Consider the following 16,381-nt stretch of genomic DNA (forward strand, 5'->3'; position numbering starts at 1 on the left):
CGCTGCCTCTCTCGCTCTCCGGTTATGTTGGTTGGCTGCGAGGATAAGCTCTCGGTGCGCGTACGCTGAGAGCTTATCCTCGTTCTTCTCTCCTGCAGCTTCCGTCTCATGTTGACATTGCCGCGATGGCTCGTATTGCCATGCTTGCTGGCAATGCGGAAACAGCAGTGAGAGGGGGAGCGGCGCTGCAGCAACGACCATCTTCTCCGTTGAAGTTAAAAGTGTCGGGGAGGAGGAGGAGGATCCCACAGAGAGACGGTCGCCGGTTCCGAGAGAACACAGGGAATTTGGGGGGGAAGAGGGCCGGGGAGGACAATGAGCGCCGAAAGCACGCAAGCACGCGCCATCCACTTGTTTCTTGAGCTGTGCGAGAGCCAGCCGCTTAAACCCCGCCAAGAAACTCATGATGAGAGACTGACGGCACATTTGTGAACAACACGCCTGCGTACTTGCAATGCAGAGTGGCACGCAATAAGGGGGAAAGGAGGGAAGAAGAGGAGAGGCGGCCTCTTCCTCCCTACCTCTCCTTTTCCTTTCCCTCACTCCCCTCTGGGACAAGTCATGCGTGTAGATGAGTCCCTCTCCCCCTGCTCCACGCATGAGGGGCCTGGCACAGACGGGAGAGGTGCGGCTCACGTATTTTTTTCCTGCCTTCCTTCTTGTGCCATTCTCTCTCCCTCGCTCACATTCTTTCGTCTTCTCCTCTCCTTCCTCGTCACGCATTCTGCTGCCGTTGCCGCTGAGGCGTGTATTGTGCAACGCCAGCGGGAACGAAGCGCAAACATACGCTAAAGACGAAAAAGCGACGAATGCTCCCCCATGTACGAAGCGATACTCTTCTCCCGCGTTCTCCCCTGTCTTTGCTCACCACTTCCCTCTCCAGATGCCGCCGGCTTGTGCCTCTCCTGCTCTGGTAGCAACGCTCTGCGCCGAGCTGGACGCGCTCGAAACAACATTATTGCGGAGCCTCTCCATCGGTGATGCACGTCGTGTGCTGGCCCTGCTCCACGATGTGGACGTGCAACTCTGCTGTAGCGTCGGTGTCGCAGTTCCCATTGCAGACAGCAGTAATGGCACAGACTCCTGCAGTGCCAAGGGGGACATCATACGCTCTGCTGGTTCTAGCGCTGGAGGAACCCTACCGCGGCTGCGCTCGATCTTTGTGGCTCAGCTGACCATCCCCCAGCAAGATGCGCTGATGCGTGTGCTGTACGTGTGCATGGCTTCCTGCGCCTCGGGCGTCACGGCACCCACATTCAAAGGCCTTTGTGGGGCTCCGACCGCTGCCCAAGAGGCTCACGCGCCTCTCTCGCCAGCAGCTGTTCACCACCTGTACGAATGGCACGCGGCCCTGCATGACGCGGCTGGCGATGGCGCTGTGGTGCGTGCTTTGATGAGTAGATGACACAATATTGTGGGCCTCTGTCTAGACTGGTCCAGTTGTACTCCTGCTGGGTGCTGCAGTCGCTGCCGAGAGTGTTGTCTCTGCGATGTCCGCTGATATGACTCGAAAGCGAGAGCGGAAAAACTCGCCACCACCGTGGAATGCAGCGAGCTCTGTGGGGATGGGGGAGGCAAAGGAACCACAGGGTGGTGGCGGGGGTGCATCGAAGCGTTGCCTTGAATTCCTCCGGTGCTGCTGCTGCCCACCCCACCTCACTACCTCTCGCCTTGCACACACGCGTCGACGTGGGCAACGCTGGGCTGTTCACCGTGACTGGGCCGTTATTCTGTCGTTTTGCTTTGTTTTTGTGGGCGATCAAACTTCACTCGTGTGATCAACACACCACCTCGTAGCCACCACCACCCACACACATTCTAACACCCTTCTTATTCCCTGTCCTCAACACCTCCTCCTATCCTGCCTGCCCCACCCCCTCCCGACATCGTGGTGGCTCTTCTCTCGGTGACGCATGCACATCCACACAGAGGCACGGACTCGCGTGCCCCAAGATGAATCAGAGAAGTGAATTGACACACACACACACTCTGCGGCTGCTGCTGCGCACGCCCACTCAGTCGCCCACACACCTAAAAGCGGTGGCACAGCCCTTCCTTCTCTTGTTTCCTCCCCTTCAGCCGTGAGGACGGGAAGAGAGGGGGGGCCACCCCCGACCATGCCGAACCGCCCCTGGCGGTGACAGGGCCCAGCGACTACGACACATGGGGAAGCCAGCGCGGCACGGCGCTACCAATGCCGGCGGCCAGGTCGTGGATGGTGTGGCGTGGGAGCGGTCTGCGACAGTGCACAGGCCTGTGCCGGCCATGGGATGGGCAGAGTGCCAGCGTGGCTCGAGCGCATCTAGCCCAATCCTTGCAGCGCACCAGGTGGGGAGAGCCTGTGCAGCCCCAAGGGATGCACCACGTGGCAATCGGCATAGCAAAGGCTGCTTTGAGGCGGCCTGCAAAACGGGTGGGGGTGGGGTTTGAGTAGAGTGGATGGCAGAGGCTGTGCTTGAGATGGCGGAGTCGACGCATTACTCTACGGTATACCTGGTGCCGCCTCACCCCACTTGATTGGTGCCTATGACAGGCCGGAGACGGGGGTAGAGTGGGGGTTTGACTAAGCTTTCTGTGGCAGAACTACCGCGCTGAGGCTAACATCATTGGCTCGCGTGCTCCTTGACGTCACTTGATGCGCACTCTCGTGCCTCCATCTCCTCCTCACGCTCTCTCTGTTGCATTTTTCAAAGGCGGCCCTCTACCCTCTCTCTCTCTCTGAGCGAGCCGCGGCTATCTATGCCTGTACCATGCGGTGTTGCTTCGTACTGAGACGCTACACACTTTGCGAGCCGAACCGCTTCGTCATTTTTTTCTTTTTTGGCCTGTCTTGCTTGATCACCTCTGTTTTCCACAGCGACAGCGGCAGCGTCAACAGCAGCAGCGGCAGCGGCGGCAGCGACAGCGGCAGCGTCAGCAGCAGCAGCGGCAGCGGCAGCGTCAGCAGCAGCAGCAGCAGCGGCGGCTACTCCGCAATGCACACGCATGCGAACTCGAACGAATACCCACAGCCAGAGCCCAGTAAACGTAAAGCGTCCATGTCGGCTGGCTTTGAGGTGCACAACCGCAACATTGGCTCAAACGGCAGCGAGGCCAACGGACACGGTGACCGCGCCGATGAGCCAGGCCTCGCTTCGTTGCTGATGGCAGGGGTCGGTGGAAGCTCGACGACGGCAGCGGATGTGACCAATACAACGGCCACAACGTCCCTCTTGCCCCCTGGCTCCACCAGTGGAGTGGTGACGAGCTCGCACGTCTCGCCCACCCTGAGCTCCCGAGAGAGGGTTTGCTTCCAGGGCTTTCTATCCACGGCGGCTGCGGCGGTGCTCACAGGAATTCTCCTGACGACGTATATATGGCGGTCCACCTCCGCGTCCAACATCGACCCGGCCACCGGCACGGTACGCTTACATTCATTCCAGTACTTTGTCTATTGTTTTCTGGGCGGCATGACGGTGGGGATGGTCCACCTCGTCGTTGCCCCTATCGACATCCTCAAGTGTCGCGTGCAGGTGGGCGAGTACCGCAGCTTTATGGATGGGTTTATTCATCTCTATCGCGTTGAGGCTGGAGGCTCCATCCTCCGCGCACTGCCGCTGTTGTTCCGCGGGTGGCTGCCAATGCTGTGGGGATACGGCATTCAAGGCTCCGTCAAGTTCTCTCTCTACGAATTTTTGAAGTACAAGCTGCTGATCTCTTCTGTGCAGGCGCCAGGTGCCGCTGCGAAAGGGGTAGCCAGCTCGCCCGCGCTGTCGTTAGCGGCTCACTCCTCCAGTCTCTACCAGTTCTTCATTTTTCTCTTCTCGAGCTGCCTGGCCGAGGTGGTTGCCGATCTCGGCTTGGCACCATGGGAGGCGGTAAAAATTCGCATGCAGACTTCGCCTTCCTTTCCGATGCACCTCCGTACTGCCCTGCCACGCATGTGGGAAAGAGAGGGGCTGCACGGCTTCTACAAGGGACTGGTGCCGCTCTGGTGCCGGCAGGTGCCATACACTATGATAAAGTTCTCCTCCTTTGAATTTATCGTCGCCTGGCTGCAGTCCCTCTTCAATCGCCTTGGCATCATGGGCGCTGCGGCGCCTGGCGTCACGGAGAAACTGGTCGTAAGTTTGCTCGCTGGCGTGCTGGCAGGGCTGCTCTGCGGCGTCGTGTCACACCCGGCGGACACGGTGCTGTCGAGAATGAACCAGAGGGCGTCTGCATTAACATTGAATCCGACGCCGCTAGTGGCCAATCCAATCGTGGACGCGCCGTGCAGCAGCATCGGTCAAGCCAGAGCACCGTGCACCGCATTCCGCAGCGCGGTGCACGGTGCTCTCGAGTTGATGCGTACGGTGGGGTGGCGCGGGATGTGGAAAGGTTTGGCACCCCGTCTGCTGATGGTGGTTTCGCTGACGGCACTGCAGTGGGTGACGTATGACGGTTTCAAGGTGTGGGCTGGATTGCCCACGACTGGAGACGTGAAGGAGTAACGCTGCGGCTACCGAAGCACGTGATGGAGAGGAAAACAGCAGCGATGGCAAGAATGAGCGTGCGATTCACATGCGATGGAGGAGGGGGGAGTAACCGGTGCGCATGCGTACGGATCCTGATTATGGGCTTGCGCCCAGAAGTACATTGCAGCTGTGGTGGTTGCTGATGCACTACCTTATCCATTGATCAACGGAAATGAATCTGAGGAGGGAAGGGGGCCCCAAAGCAGTCAGTGGGCACATCGATGCACATCCAGCGTAGAGGGACGAAAGTGCCGCCCCCCTGTCTCTCTCCCCTCTCTCGTCCTCGCTCCCTATGCTCTTCACGCCAGACACCAGGCGGAGAGCTGTGGTTGCGCTTGAGTGGATCTGACAACAAGAAGACGAGCACTGATACGCTATCATCCTTCCCCTTAGTGGCTCGCGCTGCACAGCGGAGAACACACTGGAAAATACAGTCTTCAGGCGATTGCGCACACTTTGATGAACGCCCTCTGTCATGCATCACAGCGATGGAATCCCTGAAGTTCCGTATACGAGCTCACGCCCCTCCCTCCCTCCCCCCATCGCCCATCCACCCACCACCCTCTCTTTCTATCGCTTTCTCTTCCCGCCGACACGACGTGCTGAGATGCTCGCCCATCAGCACTGCTTCGCCCAGTCACCTACACACGTAGTGGAAAGCGTGCTCACCGGTAGAGCTCCCGGAGGGATACCCGAGAGAACCGTCTACCCTCGTTCCTACGAACGAAGTCTCTACACACCGTTCACGCGATGGACAGCGCCACACGCATCCCGTCTCGTGTTCTTCACTTACCCCCTCCACTGCTTCAGCCGCGGGGCTCGAGATGGGCATCCGTGCAACCGTCACCCGATCGCGCTAGTCTGCTACTTCGCGGCCGTCATGAGTGTCAGCTGTTGGCCGTCTCGTCCTTCGCGCAGCAGGTGCCATGGGCAACCGCCTTGGCGCGATCGTCCAGCAGCGGCGAAGAAGATGACGCGCGTCACTTGGTGGCAGAACAGTGGCGTCAGCGCGGTGCTGCTCGTGGCAACTCTGCTGGTGAGGGGGGAGGGCGGCGGTGCCTTGTCCTGCCGCAGCCGCACCGCGACCTCACCTCTTCATGCTGGCTCTCTGCAAGTTTTGACACGCTCGGCGATGAGGATGACGAGGCAACTGTGAGCGATGAGGTGGCGTTTGGTCCGGTGGTAGGGCTTGGCGATGCCGCCTCAGTTATCACGATCATGCGTCCCTCACCTCTCAGCACAGCCAAATCGCCTCCTGGCACGACTGCCAAGTGGCTGCAGAGCACCATCTTCCTGGAGGACGCGGAGGACGCTGTGCTTGCCAGCCGCACACCCTTGGCGTGGCACAAGCAGCATGGCCGCCACCACGACGGCCTCGACGTGGTCACGGCACTCAAACGGCCGTGTCATTCGTATCGTGCTCTACCGATAGCACCGGCTTGGAAGGCGGTAGAAGCGATCCTGCCGTGCAGCTATGCTCCAAGCCACCCCAGCGGTGGTCTGACCGACATGTACGTTCTCTGCCAGCGCGTGGATGACGTCTACGTGGGCAGCGGCATTGCCGCCGCAGGGCGCTCCGCGAGGCGGCCGTGTAGTTGTGTGTGGTTGTCCTCGGTGCAACGCGAGTCGGCCTGGCGCGTGCCGTTGGCCATACCACCCGGAGACGAAGACACACTAGGCATCGGAGGAGACGGTGCTGCTGCGTCTTCTTTAGCAGAGCTGAGGCACGCTGTGCGGCGCACACCGCGCCTGTTCGATGTGCGTCGGCGCCTGCCTCGTCTCAAGCACGCTTCAGCGCACCAGTCGTCGCATCCTCGCCCCGCGCCGCCGCCCGCACTAGCGCATGAGCGCGCAAGTAGCGCTGAGACAGGGCCGATGGGTCTCGTCTTTGCGGCTGCTTTCCGTCGCCACGTTGGTCTTTACACCTCCGCAACAGTCACCCCCACGGTCTTCTTTGTGCTGCCGCCACGGCTTACAGACGGGGTAGGCGGTAGAACTGCTGCTGCTACCGCCTCGCCTCCTCAATGGTGCTCGAACTGGTGCGTGACGTCTGTGGTGGAGGATTCATCCTTCGCAGCTGCAACGCCAGCAGCAGCCCTGCAGACATCACCAGTTGGTGGTGGCAGCGGCTACTCGTACCTTGTGACGCTGATGCACAATCAGCGGAGCAGGCGGAGGAGCAACACTCACGTAGCTCCCGCGAAGGTGGAGCATCGTGGTCAGTCATGGCAGAGCGATGCGAACAGCAACAGCAGCGACTGCGACGGCAACTGCTGGTGGCTGCTGTACGACTGCAGGAACCCGTCCCTACCGGTTTGGGCAGCCGAGGAGGCGCTCGTAGTGCCGCCGGCGCTCGACGAAGAAGTCTGGCATGATGCACCGGTAGTCACGGAGTGGCTTGCATCAGCGTCGCCGCCGCCCGTGTCACACGCTGGCCTCCGCCGCAGTCCACTGTGCGCGACGTACGTCCCGCTCGCGGCGACTTCCACAGACGATGCGAGCGCTCTTACGGGGCCATCGGCGTGCGGCGTGTGTGCAGTGCTCGATGGTGGGACGACGAGGCCCGGCGGCGTGGCCTTGGACGCGGAGAACGAAGACGTCGTTGAAGGCGAGGAGGCAACGGCCGTATTCTCCCCCATCGTGTATGAACTATCGCCGCCGCGCTCTCTGCGGTCACCAGCACCCGGTGCTCCTCCGACGGTGACCACAAAGCTGCCACGTGTACGTGCGCTGGCGTACGCCGACGGCGTTCTTCACTACGCGTGTGAAGTAGTACTTTAGCCGCCGGAGTGGATAGGCGAAGGGCGGCGGGTGAAGCAGTGGCCGTGGCATCTGCAAAATATCGGGCTGTCGCACTTCCTCCCTGCCCCGCCAAATTCCGCCCTCACCGAAGGGCGCCACAAGCGGCTCTTGCGCCCTCTCCCCAAGACGTCAGTCAACGCCAACAGGACGAAACGAGAAGAGCAGACTAAACATAAATAAACGCAAAGCGAGGAGCCCCAGCACCGGCGCCGTGGTAGCGACCCGCGTAGAGGAGGAGGGTGTGCCGGAGGAAATGAAGAAGTGCGGATGTGGCGTATGGAAAGCACATCCATACTTCTTCATTTCCTCTCTTGGCCTGCTAACGGGGGGAGGGACAAAGTGTCCCGGGCCCCCCACCACCACCACGTCCACTCCACTCCACACCACCTCTCCCTAATCCTAGACGGGCGTCGTTGCGAGGTCATCACTCGTTCGCCATTCAGCAGCGCACTGTCGAGGACTCACCCACACTCTTCGCTCACTTTTCTCTCGCCTTTTCGCTTTACGCACGTCTCTTCCTTTCTTGTTCATCTCTCCCCGCCCCTCCCTCACACAAACGCCACGTACACACCCCTGCGCCGCGCCCACCCAACCATTCCTCCCCGGCTTTCTGCAGTGCTACTCTCCCGCCTATCCCTCGCTCGCGCTTCAGCGACCGCCTACCTTCGCCGACACCTCATTGATCTTCTCGTTTGTCTGACCCCCCCCTTCGTATCCGCTCCTGTTTTTCCCTATCCATGCGCTCGATGAGTCGAAGACTTCCCCTCTCTGCGGGTGGTTGCCTGGCCTGCGCGCCGCGAGGGTTGCCGCCGACGGCAAGTGCGGCCCTTGCCGCGACGTACTCGTCGACGAGCGCCATGCCCTTCTCATCCCTCTCGTTGCCCATGTTCACAGCAGCGCAGCGCATATCAGCGGCGTTTTTTCACACCTCTCCCGTGCACCGCTCCCCATCAGACGTGGCAGGCGACCTCGCGAAGGATCTGCACGACATCATCTCTCACGACCGCCTCGTCGTCTTCCTCACTGGCACCCCGGAGCAGCCGCGGTGCCGCTTTACCGCACAGCTGGTCGACCTCTTCAACCAGCTCGGCATCAAGTACACCTTCTTCAATATCATGGACGACGACGAGGTCTGCGAGGGGCTCAAGGCGTACAGCGACTGGCCGACGTACCCGCAGGTGTACCTAGACGGCGAGCTGATCGGTGGCTATGATATCTGTAAGAAGATGATGCTGGATGGAACGCTGACGAGTATGCTGAAGGCGAAAAACCTCATATGAGCGCCGCTAAAGAGGAAGGGCCAGAGGAGGATGGGAGGGGGAGAGAGAGAAGGCTATACAGCTGCGCGGCTGTAGAGTGGCAGTGAGCCCAGAAGGGCCAAAGAGAACGAAGCGACTCTCTCGCTCGGCTCTGCATGTCACTCTCTTTTTCCCTCTCGGTCTTTCCTCCTCCTCCTCCGCGGTCTTACTTCGACCCACTGCAATCCCATTTTGCAAACGTTCTTCACAGAACTTGACCCACCCTCCCCACGCATGCTCAGGCGAGTGATCATCTTTCGGGCTACCCACCCCCAGTAGTTTGATGCGGCGGCTACTCTGACTCTACCGCGTCTTCCCAGGTGCGTGTGCGCGCATCTTCGCTGCGCTTACGTCCCCCCCCCCCTCCCCTCCACATGAGCGCCTACGGAATGTGGAATAGCGCGGGAAAAAGGGGGAGTACAAACGAAATTACGTCCCGACAACCACAACGTAGCCGTCGATGGGGACGTGCCGCGACGTGACATGCGGTCACCCTCTCTCCCCTCTCTTGTCCACAGCCACTTCGGCGCGCCAGGCTGAGCACCCCACTTCTCTGTGTACACTCACTCCCGAGACACAAGAGGGGAAACGAGGCGCTGCCATGCACCCGCTCTTTCTCGCCTCTTATCACCCTCACCTCCTTCCTCTCTCTGCCTCGATCATGGGCTGACACACAGGCTCACGTGCGCGTAAACTCAGGCGCCTCGACCACCATTCCACGCACCCGCTCAAGCTCACGTAAACTTCCCCGCAGTGTCACTGACGCGCTAGCGTCGCCACCAATGACACATCGCAGGCGCCTACATGCATACGCTGAAAGTCCGAGGCACACACGCCTGCACAAGCAGAAAATCAAAGGAGGTTCGCTGGAGGCACTCGCAGTGCTCTTAGACGGCAAATCACTCCCCCCTCCTCCTCCTCTCAACCTCCAGAACGACTACCAGGACACATAACCGATCACAGGTGCAGAAGCCGAAGAGTACGTTTCTCCAAACTTCCCTCCTCTTCACCTCACACTCATCTTAACCACTCTCGCTCGCTCTCCGTGAGCTCTCTTCGTACACCAAGTCCTCAGCTTCTGTTTCCGAGGCGTGGCAGCTGCACGACTACGCTGCGCACACACACACACATATGCACGTAGAACTTTGCTTCTACAAAAAGATTCTTCGTTGCGCAAAACTGCTGGGCTCGTCATGCAAGGCAAACGGGGTGGTGATGGCAGCGGTAGGACTACCGGCGCCACGCCCACCGAGCCGCCAGCGGCAGCGGCGAAGGCCCATGCGTGGATGGACGCGCTATGGGAAATGCACTGCGGTACCCCCCTCGCCGGAGCGGTGCGCTACACGGACTCAATCGTCGAGACCATGTGGGGGGTGTTTCAGCCGCTCCTGAGCAAACTGGACGTGTACCCGCTCGCCATTCCAGAGGTGCAGCCGGAGATGGTGACGGCATCCACAGCCGCCACGGTGGCCCTCACGGACTTTGTCGTTCTCCGTCTTCTCGACCCTGCAGCGCCTGGCAGGCGCTGCCACAGACACCGCGGTGGTGACGGCAGGGACGTGGCGGAAGACCCGACAAATGAGTTTGGCAATGTGCTGACACCGGTAATGCGCACCGCACTGCTCGAACAGCCATGCATCGTGCTAGCCCTCGTCGAGTTCTTCGCCGCCGTGTGGCTGTACCAGCACGAAGCGCGACAGCTAAGCTCCTCAATGAATGCACAGGGCGACAGGCAATGCCAAAGCGACGGTGGCACACACCCCACCACGTCTTCCGCAGTCGTGCCAGCGGCATCGAGAGCACCAGCGCTTCGTCGCGTGTACGCGTCGGTGAGCGGTGATATGCGCCACGCAACGTCGTTCGATCACATCGGCGCCGCACTGCTTGGGCGAGTGTTGACGATCAAAGGAACGGTCGTCCGTATGAGCCCGACGCGCATCTCGTGTGTGCGTATGGCGTACCGCTGCGGCCACTGCGGCGTTGTGAAGGAGCAGACGACCGAAGACGGCGTTCTGACCTACCCAGGCCCGTGTGCGAGCGCGCGCTGCCGCGGCTACAAGTGGACCCCGCTAACGGATCAGGCGGTGTGCGAGGAAGTGCAGCTGCTCCGGCTGCAAGAGCATACGACCTTCTTCGACGTGTCCTCGTCGCTGACCTCGCCTAGCGGCGGCAGCGCCGCCACTCAGCAGCACGGCGAGGGCAACGGCAGCCAATGCATGGGCAATGGCGACATGCATGTCATGATCGAGGTGGAGCTGCGCCCACCGTGGCTCGACGCCGTTACGGTAGGCGACTGCGTCTGCGTGTGCGGCGTGTTAGAGACGCGGCGGGGAGAGGGCAGGCAAAGCGGCGGCATGCAGCAGGTGTGCCTGCGCGCCAGGTCGGTGAGGAGTCTGCGCAGTCAGGGGACCTTCTCCAGCTCATCTTCCTTGAGCTGCATCGCGGCGCTGCAGCACCGCCAACGCGGTGGGGTGCACCTGGCCGCAACTGGGGGTCACCGTGATGGTCCCTGGCGACCTGCACACGGCGTCGGGGCCGCCACGTTCGCAGACGGTGCGGGCACTGGTGATTGCCTGCACGGCGACGGTGAAAGGGAGGCGGAAGACGAGCTGATACTTGGCACTGCCGCACAGCTTGGTAGAGTCAGGCCGACAGTCATCGCGGCGGAGGCCACCACGTCGGCCATCCCAACGCTGCTGTCGGGTGCCCGTGCCTCCGCCTTCTCCTCTGGATTGGACAGCTGGTCTGCCGAGGAGGCAGGGCGCTTTTACGAGGTGGCGCGGCACCCGCAGTGGTTTGCACGGCTGACAGCCTCAGTGGCGCCGTCAATCTTTGGCATGGAGCTGGTGAAGCAGGCGCTGCTGCTCTCCATTGTCGGTGGCAACCGTGACAAGAACGGCGGTGAGACGCGCAGCAGCATCCATGTCCTGCTGGTCGGCGATCCCGGTCTCGGCAAGTCACAGCTGCTTCGGGCAGCCTGCGCAGTGGCGCCACGCAGCGCGTTTGTGTGCGCGCACACTTCGTCATCTTGCGGCCTCACCATGACGCTGACACGGGACCCCGTATCGGGCGAGACGACGTTTGAGGCCGGTGCCGTAGTGCACGGCGATGGTGGCATCACGTGTCTCGACGAGATCGACAAGGGGGTGCAGGAGCACAAAGCGCTGCTGGAGGTTATGGAACAAGAAACGGTGAGCCTCGCCAAGGCGGGAATGATTTTCTCCATGCCCGTGCGCACCTCCATACTGGCGGCCGGCAACCCCATCGGCGGCTGCTTCGACGTGAGCAAGTCCCTCGCCGCCAATGTCAACCTCTCCCCTGCGCTACTCAGCCGCTTTGACATTATCGCGTGCCTGCGCAACTCGCACGGGACCAACGGCAAGGCGCAGCAGGCGCTGACCGAACACGTTCTCCAGTGGCACCGCTGTGGGCCCGCAGGAGGGGACGACGGCGACGGGCAGGGCCGCGGCCACAACGCCTTGGCACGCAGTGGCGGCGCTGGCCCTCTGCCCCTCCCGCTCGTTCAGCGCTTTCTGCTCTTTTGCCGCTCGCAGTGCCAGCCAACGCTCTGCCGTGAGGCATGCGACGTTCTGCAGGCGCACTACCTTGCGCAGCGTCAGCACCTACCCGAGCCGCAGTACGGATTCACGCACGGTGTCACGGATAGCCGCGCTGGTGGGGGTGGTGAGGCAGGTCGCTTCTCAGACTGTGGCAGCGTCTCGGGGTCATTTTCGACACCCGCCATGGGGCTTGAGGCCACCGTGACTCCGCGCTACCTGCAGGCGCTCATTCGGGTCGCCGAGGCACGAGCGAAACTGGAGCTGCGTCACGTGGTCACCCGCGAAGATGCCGAGTACGCCGTGCAACTGCTACAGTCTTGTCTGCGCTCTTTCGACGGTCTTGCCGCCCCGGGCTCGGCTGCGGTCGGCGCCGCGGCCGGTTCGGCGGAGGCCGGTGCAGGCAAGAAGCTCGCAAAGCTCAACCTGCGTGAAGCTGTGCTGCAGCGGCTCAAGCTTGCCATCGTGGAGGAGAAGAACGGTGTAAATCTGTTTACAGAGCAGGCGATCTTGGACGTGTGCGAGTCAGTCGGCTGCCGCAGCGCCACTGCGATGCTCCGCCAGCTGAACGAGTACGGCTTTCTGTTGCAGAAGGGTAGTAGTAAGTACTGTCTGTGCGGGTGCTGAGATGAGGAGACAGGGCGGTGGTTGGGGAGAGAGGTTGCGTACTTGAAGTATAGCGTGGCGACGGACGCCGACGGTGGTGTATGTGTGCTCATCGTGTCTCTCTCTCTCTTGCCTCCCTCTTTCTCTTTTCAGCTCTCTCTCCCCCGCTTCCCCGACGGGATGCACGCGCCACGCTGAGACAAGAAAGCCAATGGGCCTCCTCGAACCGCCTGACATCTCTCTTGTTCGTTGTCACTTGACGACGCATAGCGAAGAACTGTGGTGATGGATGGGCCTTCCCCCGGCGGCCACCCCCTTCTCCATCGCAGTACGCTAAGAAAGAGCCCTGCACAGATGGCCCGGAGAGAGAGAGAGAAGCACTCTTGGTTTCGCTGTGGTATTCACACCCACACACACACACACGCACACTTCACTGCTGGGGTTTGATCGTGTATGTCCTCGCTCGCCTCCCTGGGCCTTACCTTCGTAGGTCTCCTCTTTACAAAAGCCCCCGGGCCCCTCCCTCCCTCCTTCCCTCCCTCCTCTTAACTCCATCCATTATGGTGTGGCAGTGATCACTCGCCGATCACTCTTTCCTCAACCCCGCCATTACGTCATCCCCCCCACCTCTCTCCCATCTCCTCCTCACTCTCTCTCAGAGTGTTTGCCGTACCTTCGAGGGCCATCGATGCTGAAGAACTCCGCCGTGTTACTGCGCCGTGGTAAGCCGCGTCCGCGCGCTGGCATGTTCCCGGATAAGTACCGCCGTGTCCCAGCACTGCTGAAGCCGCAGCAGGGTGGTCAGCAGTACTTCAATGAGTTTCTCATCCGCTCCGCCAACGACGCGCTAGAGGCGCAGCAGCAGCAAGGGTACAACACGGCCTTCCGCGCTGGTGGTGCTGGTTCGGCCGCTGCCGACGGCGTTGATGGTGACGAGATGAGCAGTGTGCATCCTCGCCTACCGCAGGCGGACATTGGTGGAGTGCTGCAGCGCAGCCGCACCGACACAATCCAGGCGGAGCTGAAGCAGCTGGTGGCGCAGGACGGATTTGTGTCACAGCGTGGCTTCAACGAGCGCCTGTGGTACGAGCAGGAGCATCGTCGTCTGCGTGCGCACGGCAACGGCACGGAGGCAAACCCGAGCGAAGCGGCCACAGCATCCTCGTCGACTGCTGAAGCGGCAGCAGCGACAGCAGAGGAGCGTGCGCTGCCGGAGCGCATCCTCGGCGATGACTACTTTCAGAGTAAGTTCGGCTACTCACTTCTGAAGGAACAGCCGCCGGGTGCGTCTATGGCGGCAGGCGATATCAACACATATTCCCAACTCGATTGGTGGGCTGAGATGCCCAAGTACAGCCGCGACTTTGTTTTCCTCTACCTCGTGTCGCGCCGCCGCAACACGTACGCCGTCGCGTACGACTACGATGGCAAGCGGCTGCTGCCGACGTACACGGCGGGCAACCGCGGGCTGAAGGGCGGCGACCGCGGCTTCCGTGGAGACGGCTCGACGGACAATGGCCACCAAGTGGCGAGCATGTACCTGAACGATCTACTGCCAAAGATTCGCGAGGCGCGGGCGGCGAGCGGGCGACCTCTAGGCCGCGGTGAGAAGGTGGATCTTGTCGTTCGCGTGATGGGCTTTTACAATGGCCGGCAGGGCGCTGTGCGGGCGGTGCAGGATCGCAGCACTGACTTTCGCGTTCGCTACTTGGAGGATGTGACACCGTTTCCGCTGAATGGGCCGAAGATGCCGCGCGGTGTCTTCCGCTAAAAAGCTCTGGCTGTGGTGCAGGCAGATCAAGGCACGCCGTGCCACTCCTGCGTACGCGTCGGCTGCTCTGCCGTAGCCGCGTGGCGCTCGTGCTTCTTTGTTCTCCCTTCAGTCTCGTTAGATGCGCGTGTAGCCTCCTCGGCTGAGGACACACGCATTGGCGTGTGTAGGGAGGGTGGCGTGCGTGTGTACGGTACGTGTTTCCAAGGCAAACCCCTCGAGCATCCTCATCCTCACTCGTCGTATGTCTCATTCCGCTCCTGCCCCCACCGCCTCACCCCTCGTAGTGAGTGCGCATGTGCCTCTCCCCGTGTATTCGATCGAGCGGTATAGAGGGGAGGGGAGGCGTCGGTGAGGGTTCGTTCACACGACGGGGGAGACAATAAGGAGGACGCTCGCAGGAGCAACGTAAAGAGAGCCTCCACAGCAACGGTGAGTCGTGGTGTTGAGTGGCGTGAATGACTGCGTAAAAGCTCATGTGTGCGCAGCGTCGTCGTGCGTGCGTATCAGCCTTCTCTTCCTCGATGCCTCGGCACGTGAAGCACACACGGTGGTATGCGCAAGGGTATACCCCTTTTTAGCTCTAAGGGTGTGCACTCAGCCCTCCCCCATCCTTCTCTCTACTGATCCTTCATGGCGCTCTCTCCCCTCCTCTACGTTGTACGGCAGCAGGTGGGTGCAGCGGCACCGGCGGAGATGAGGAGAACAGGCAAACGCATGGCCCCATTCCATCCCAATCTCCTCTCTCACACCCTGGAGGAGTTGGGCCAGGCAGGGACATGCTGCCTGCGGCTGTGGTCTCCATGAGGCAGAGGGGGGGGGGCGCTCCCGCTGAGTACCGATGGGCTGATGCCGGAAAGCCAGCGCCGCACAGGCTTCTCCTGCAGGACCAAGCCTCACGCTCGCTGAGCTTAACATCGATGACACCGGCTATCGACCGTACCACACAGGCTTCGAAGACCGCGGAAAGGGCCGACGTCCTACGCACGTGGAGGTTCTCACTCCGGATGACGCGATCATCAGGCTGCGGGGGGAGAGGGTGCGTGTGCCTGCGGGGGGGAGGGCACACCCATCGCACCGGGGACCCCATCCACCGAACCCGCCCCAAGGTCGTTCTCCGCAGACCCATGGAAGCTGCCGGGGGGAGGAAGCGGATGCTGGCTTGCGACGAGTTGCGGCAGGCCTGGGGGAGCATCGATGTTGCCGCCTTTGAGGAGCTCCCTTGCTAACTGGCACCCACCGAAGAGGATCGACGGGTGCTCCTCCGAAAGCCCTCCTCCGCGTTCAACCTGCTGAACTCAAGCAAGGTGTCGCAGCACGACGAGCCCCGCCTGGGCCAGCCCATTCTCCAACTGGCAGCGAACGGCCCTCCACCCCAGTCCTTCGGCGCCACACTCACCGAGGCCGCGGGAAGCGAGGAAAAGAGGGACGAGAAGCTGCTCCCGTGCCCTACCCCTCAGAATGAGGGACAGCTTAGCACGGCGCACTTACCCAGCGCACGGCGTGAAGAGAGGAGCGGACCTCCACCCCCCCCCCTGGAGGTCCTGGCGGGGGCACGCCATCTGGGGACTGGTTCGCTGGCGCGCCTCCGCTGTAGCGGACGAGGAGTGGGCGGTGACCTTAACGGACGACCCACCACCAGCGCCGCTCCATGCCAACCGTGCAGCGGCCCGTGGATGCTGCCGTTGGGTGTGTGCGGCCCTGTAGCCGGTCGAGGCCGCCGGAGGAAGGGACTGTGGAGGCTTTTTGCGCACGTGCCCCACGGTGACGTCGGGGGAAGCCGCCGCAACACTCGAGGCAACAGGCATCGCAGGATGCCGTGGTTTTCGCAGTTGCGCGGGCGGCGCCGAG

At 61.7% G+C, this 16,381-nt stretch overlaps 6 protein-coding genes across 6 annotated transcripts, besides 1 other annotated feature; all 6 read left to right on the top strand.

Moving 5' to 3' along the window:
- Nucleotides 1–883: 883 nt before the first annotated feature.
- LPMP_050280 (ARP2/3 complex 16kDa subunit, putative) lies at nt 884–1,405 on the top strand (the record flags this gene model as incomplete). Its single annotated transcript, XM_010705489.1, has 1 exon — nt 884–1,405. One exon carries the CDS (start codon nt 884–886, stop codon nt 1,403–1,405), a length of 522 nt encoding a protein of 173 aa, XP_010703791.1.
- Nucleotides 1,406–2,065: 660 nt separating this feature from the next.
- Nucleotides 2,066–2,582: a repeat region.
- Nucleotides 2,583–2,975: 393 nt separating this feature from the next.
- LPMP_050290 (phosphate carrier protein, mitochondrial precursor-like protein) lies at nt 2,976–4,472 on the top strand (the record flags this gene model as incomplete). The annotated part of the gene is made up of 1 exon (XM_010705490.1): nt 2,976–4,472. The coding sequence occupies one exon, from the start codon at nt 2,976–2,978 to the stop codon at nt 4,470–4,472; it is 1,497 nt and encodes a 498-aa protein (XP_010703792.1).
- A 774-nt stretch (nt 4,473–5,246) lies between these two features.
- On the top strand, nt 5,247–7,277 carry LPMP_050300 (hypothetical protein; the record flags this gene model as incomplete). Its single annotated transcript, XM_010705491.1, has 1 exon — nt 5,247–7,277. One exon carries the CDS (start codon nt 5,247–5,249, stop codon nt 7,275–7,277), a length of 2,031 nt encoding a protein of 676 aa, XP_010703793.1.
- A 758-nt stretch (nt 7,278–8,035) lies between these two features.
- Nucleotides 8,036–8,578, top strand: LPMP_050310 (glutaredoxin-like protein; the record flags this gene model as incomplete). The annotated part of the gene is made up of 1 exon (XM_010705492.1): nt 8,036–8,578. The coding sequence occupies one exon, from the start codon at nt 8,036–8,038 to the stop codon at nt 8,576–8,578; it is 543 nt and encodes a 180-aa protein (XP_010703794.1).
- Nucleotides 8,579–9,789: 1,211 nt separating this feature from the next.
- Nucleotides 9,790–12,780, top strand: LPMP_050320 (DNA replication licensing factor MCM8, putative; the record flags this gene model as incomplete). The annotated part of the gene is made up of 1 exon (XM_010705493.1): nt 9,790–12,780. One exon carries the CDS (start codon nt 9,790–9,792, stop codon nt 12,778–12,780), a length of 2,991 nt encoding a protein of 996 aa, XP_010703795.1.
- A 667-nt stretch (nt 12,781–13,447) lies between these two features.
- On the top strand, nt 13,448–14,530 carry LPMP_050330 (hypothetical protein; the record flags this gene model as incomplete). The annotated part of the gene is made up of 1 exon (XM_010705494.1): nt 13,448–14,530. The coding sequence occupies one exon, from the start codon at nt 13,448–13,450 to the stop codon at nt 14,528–14,530; it is 1,083 nt and encodes a 360-aa protein (XP_010703796.1).
- Between the last annotated feature and the right edge of the window lie 1,851 nt (nt 14,531–16,381).

This window comes from Leishmania panamensis (assembly GCF_000755165.1).
Source record: "Leishmania panamensis strain MHOM/PA/94/PSC-1 chromosome 5 sequence".
In the NCBI taxonomy this organism is placed as follows: domain Eukaryota; phylum Euglenozoa; class Kinetoplastea; order Trypanosomatida; family Trypanosomatidae; genus Leishmania; species Leishmania panamensis.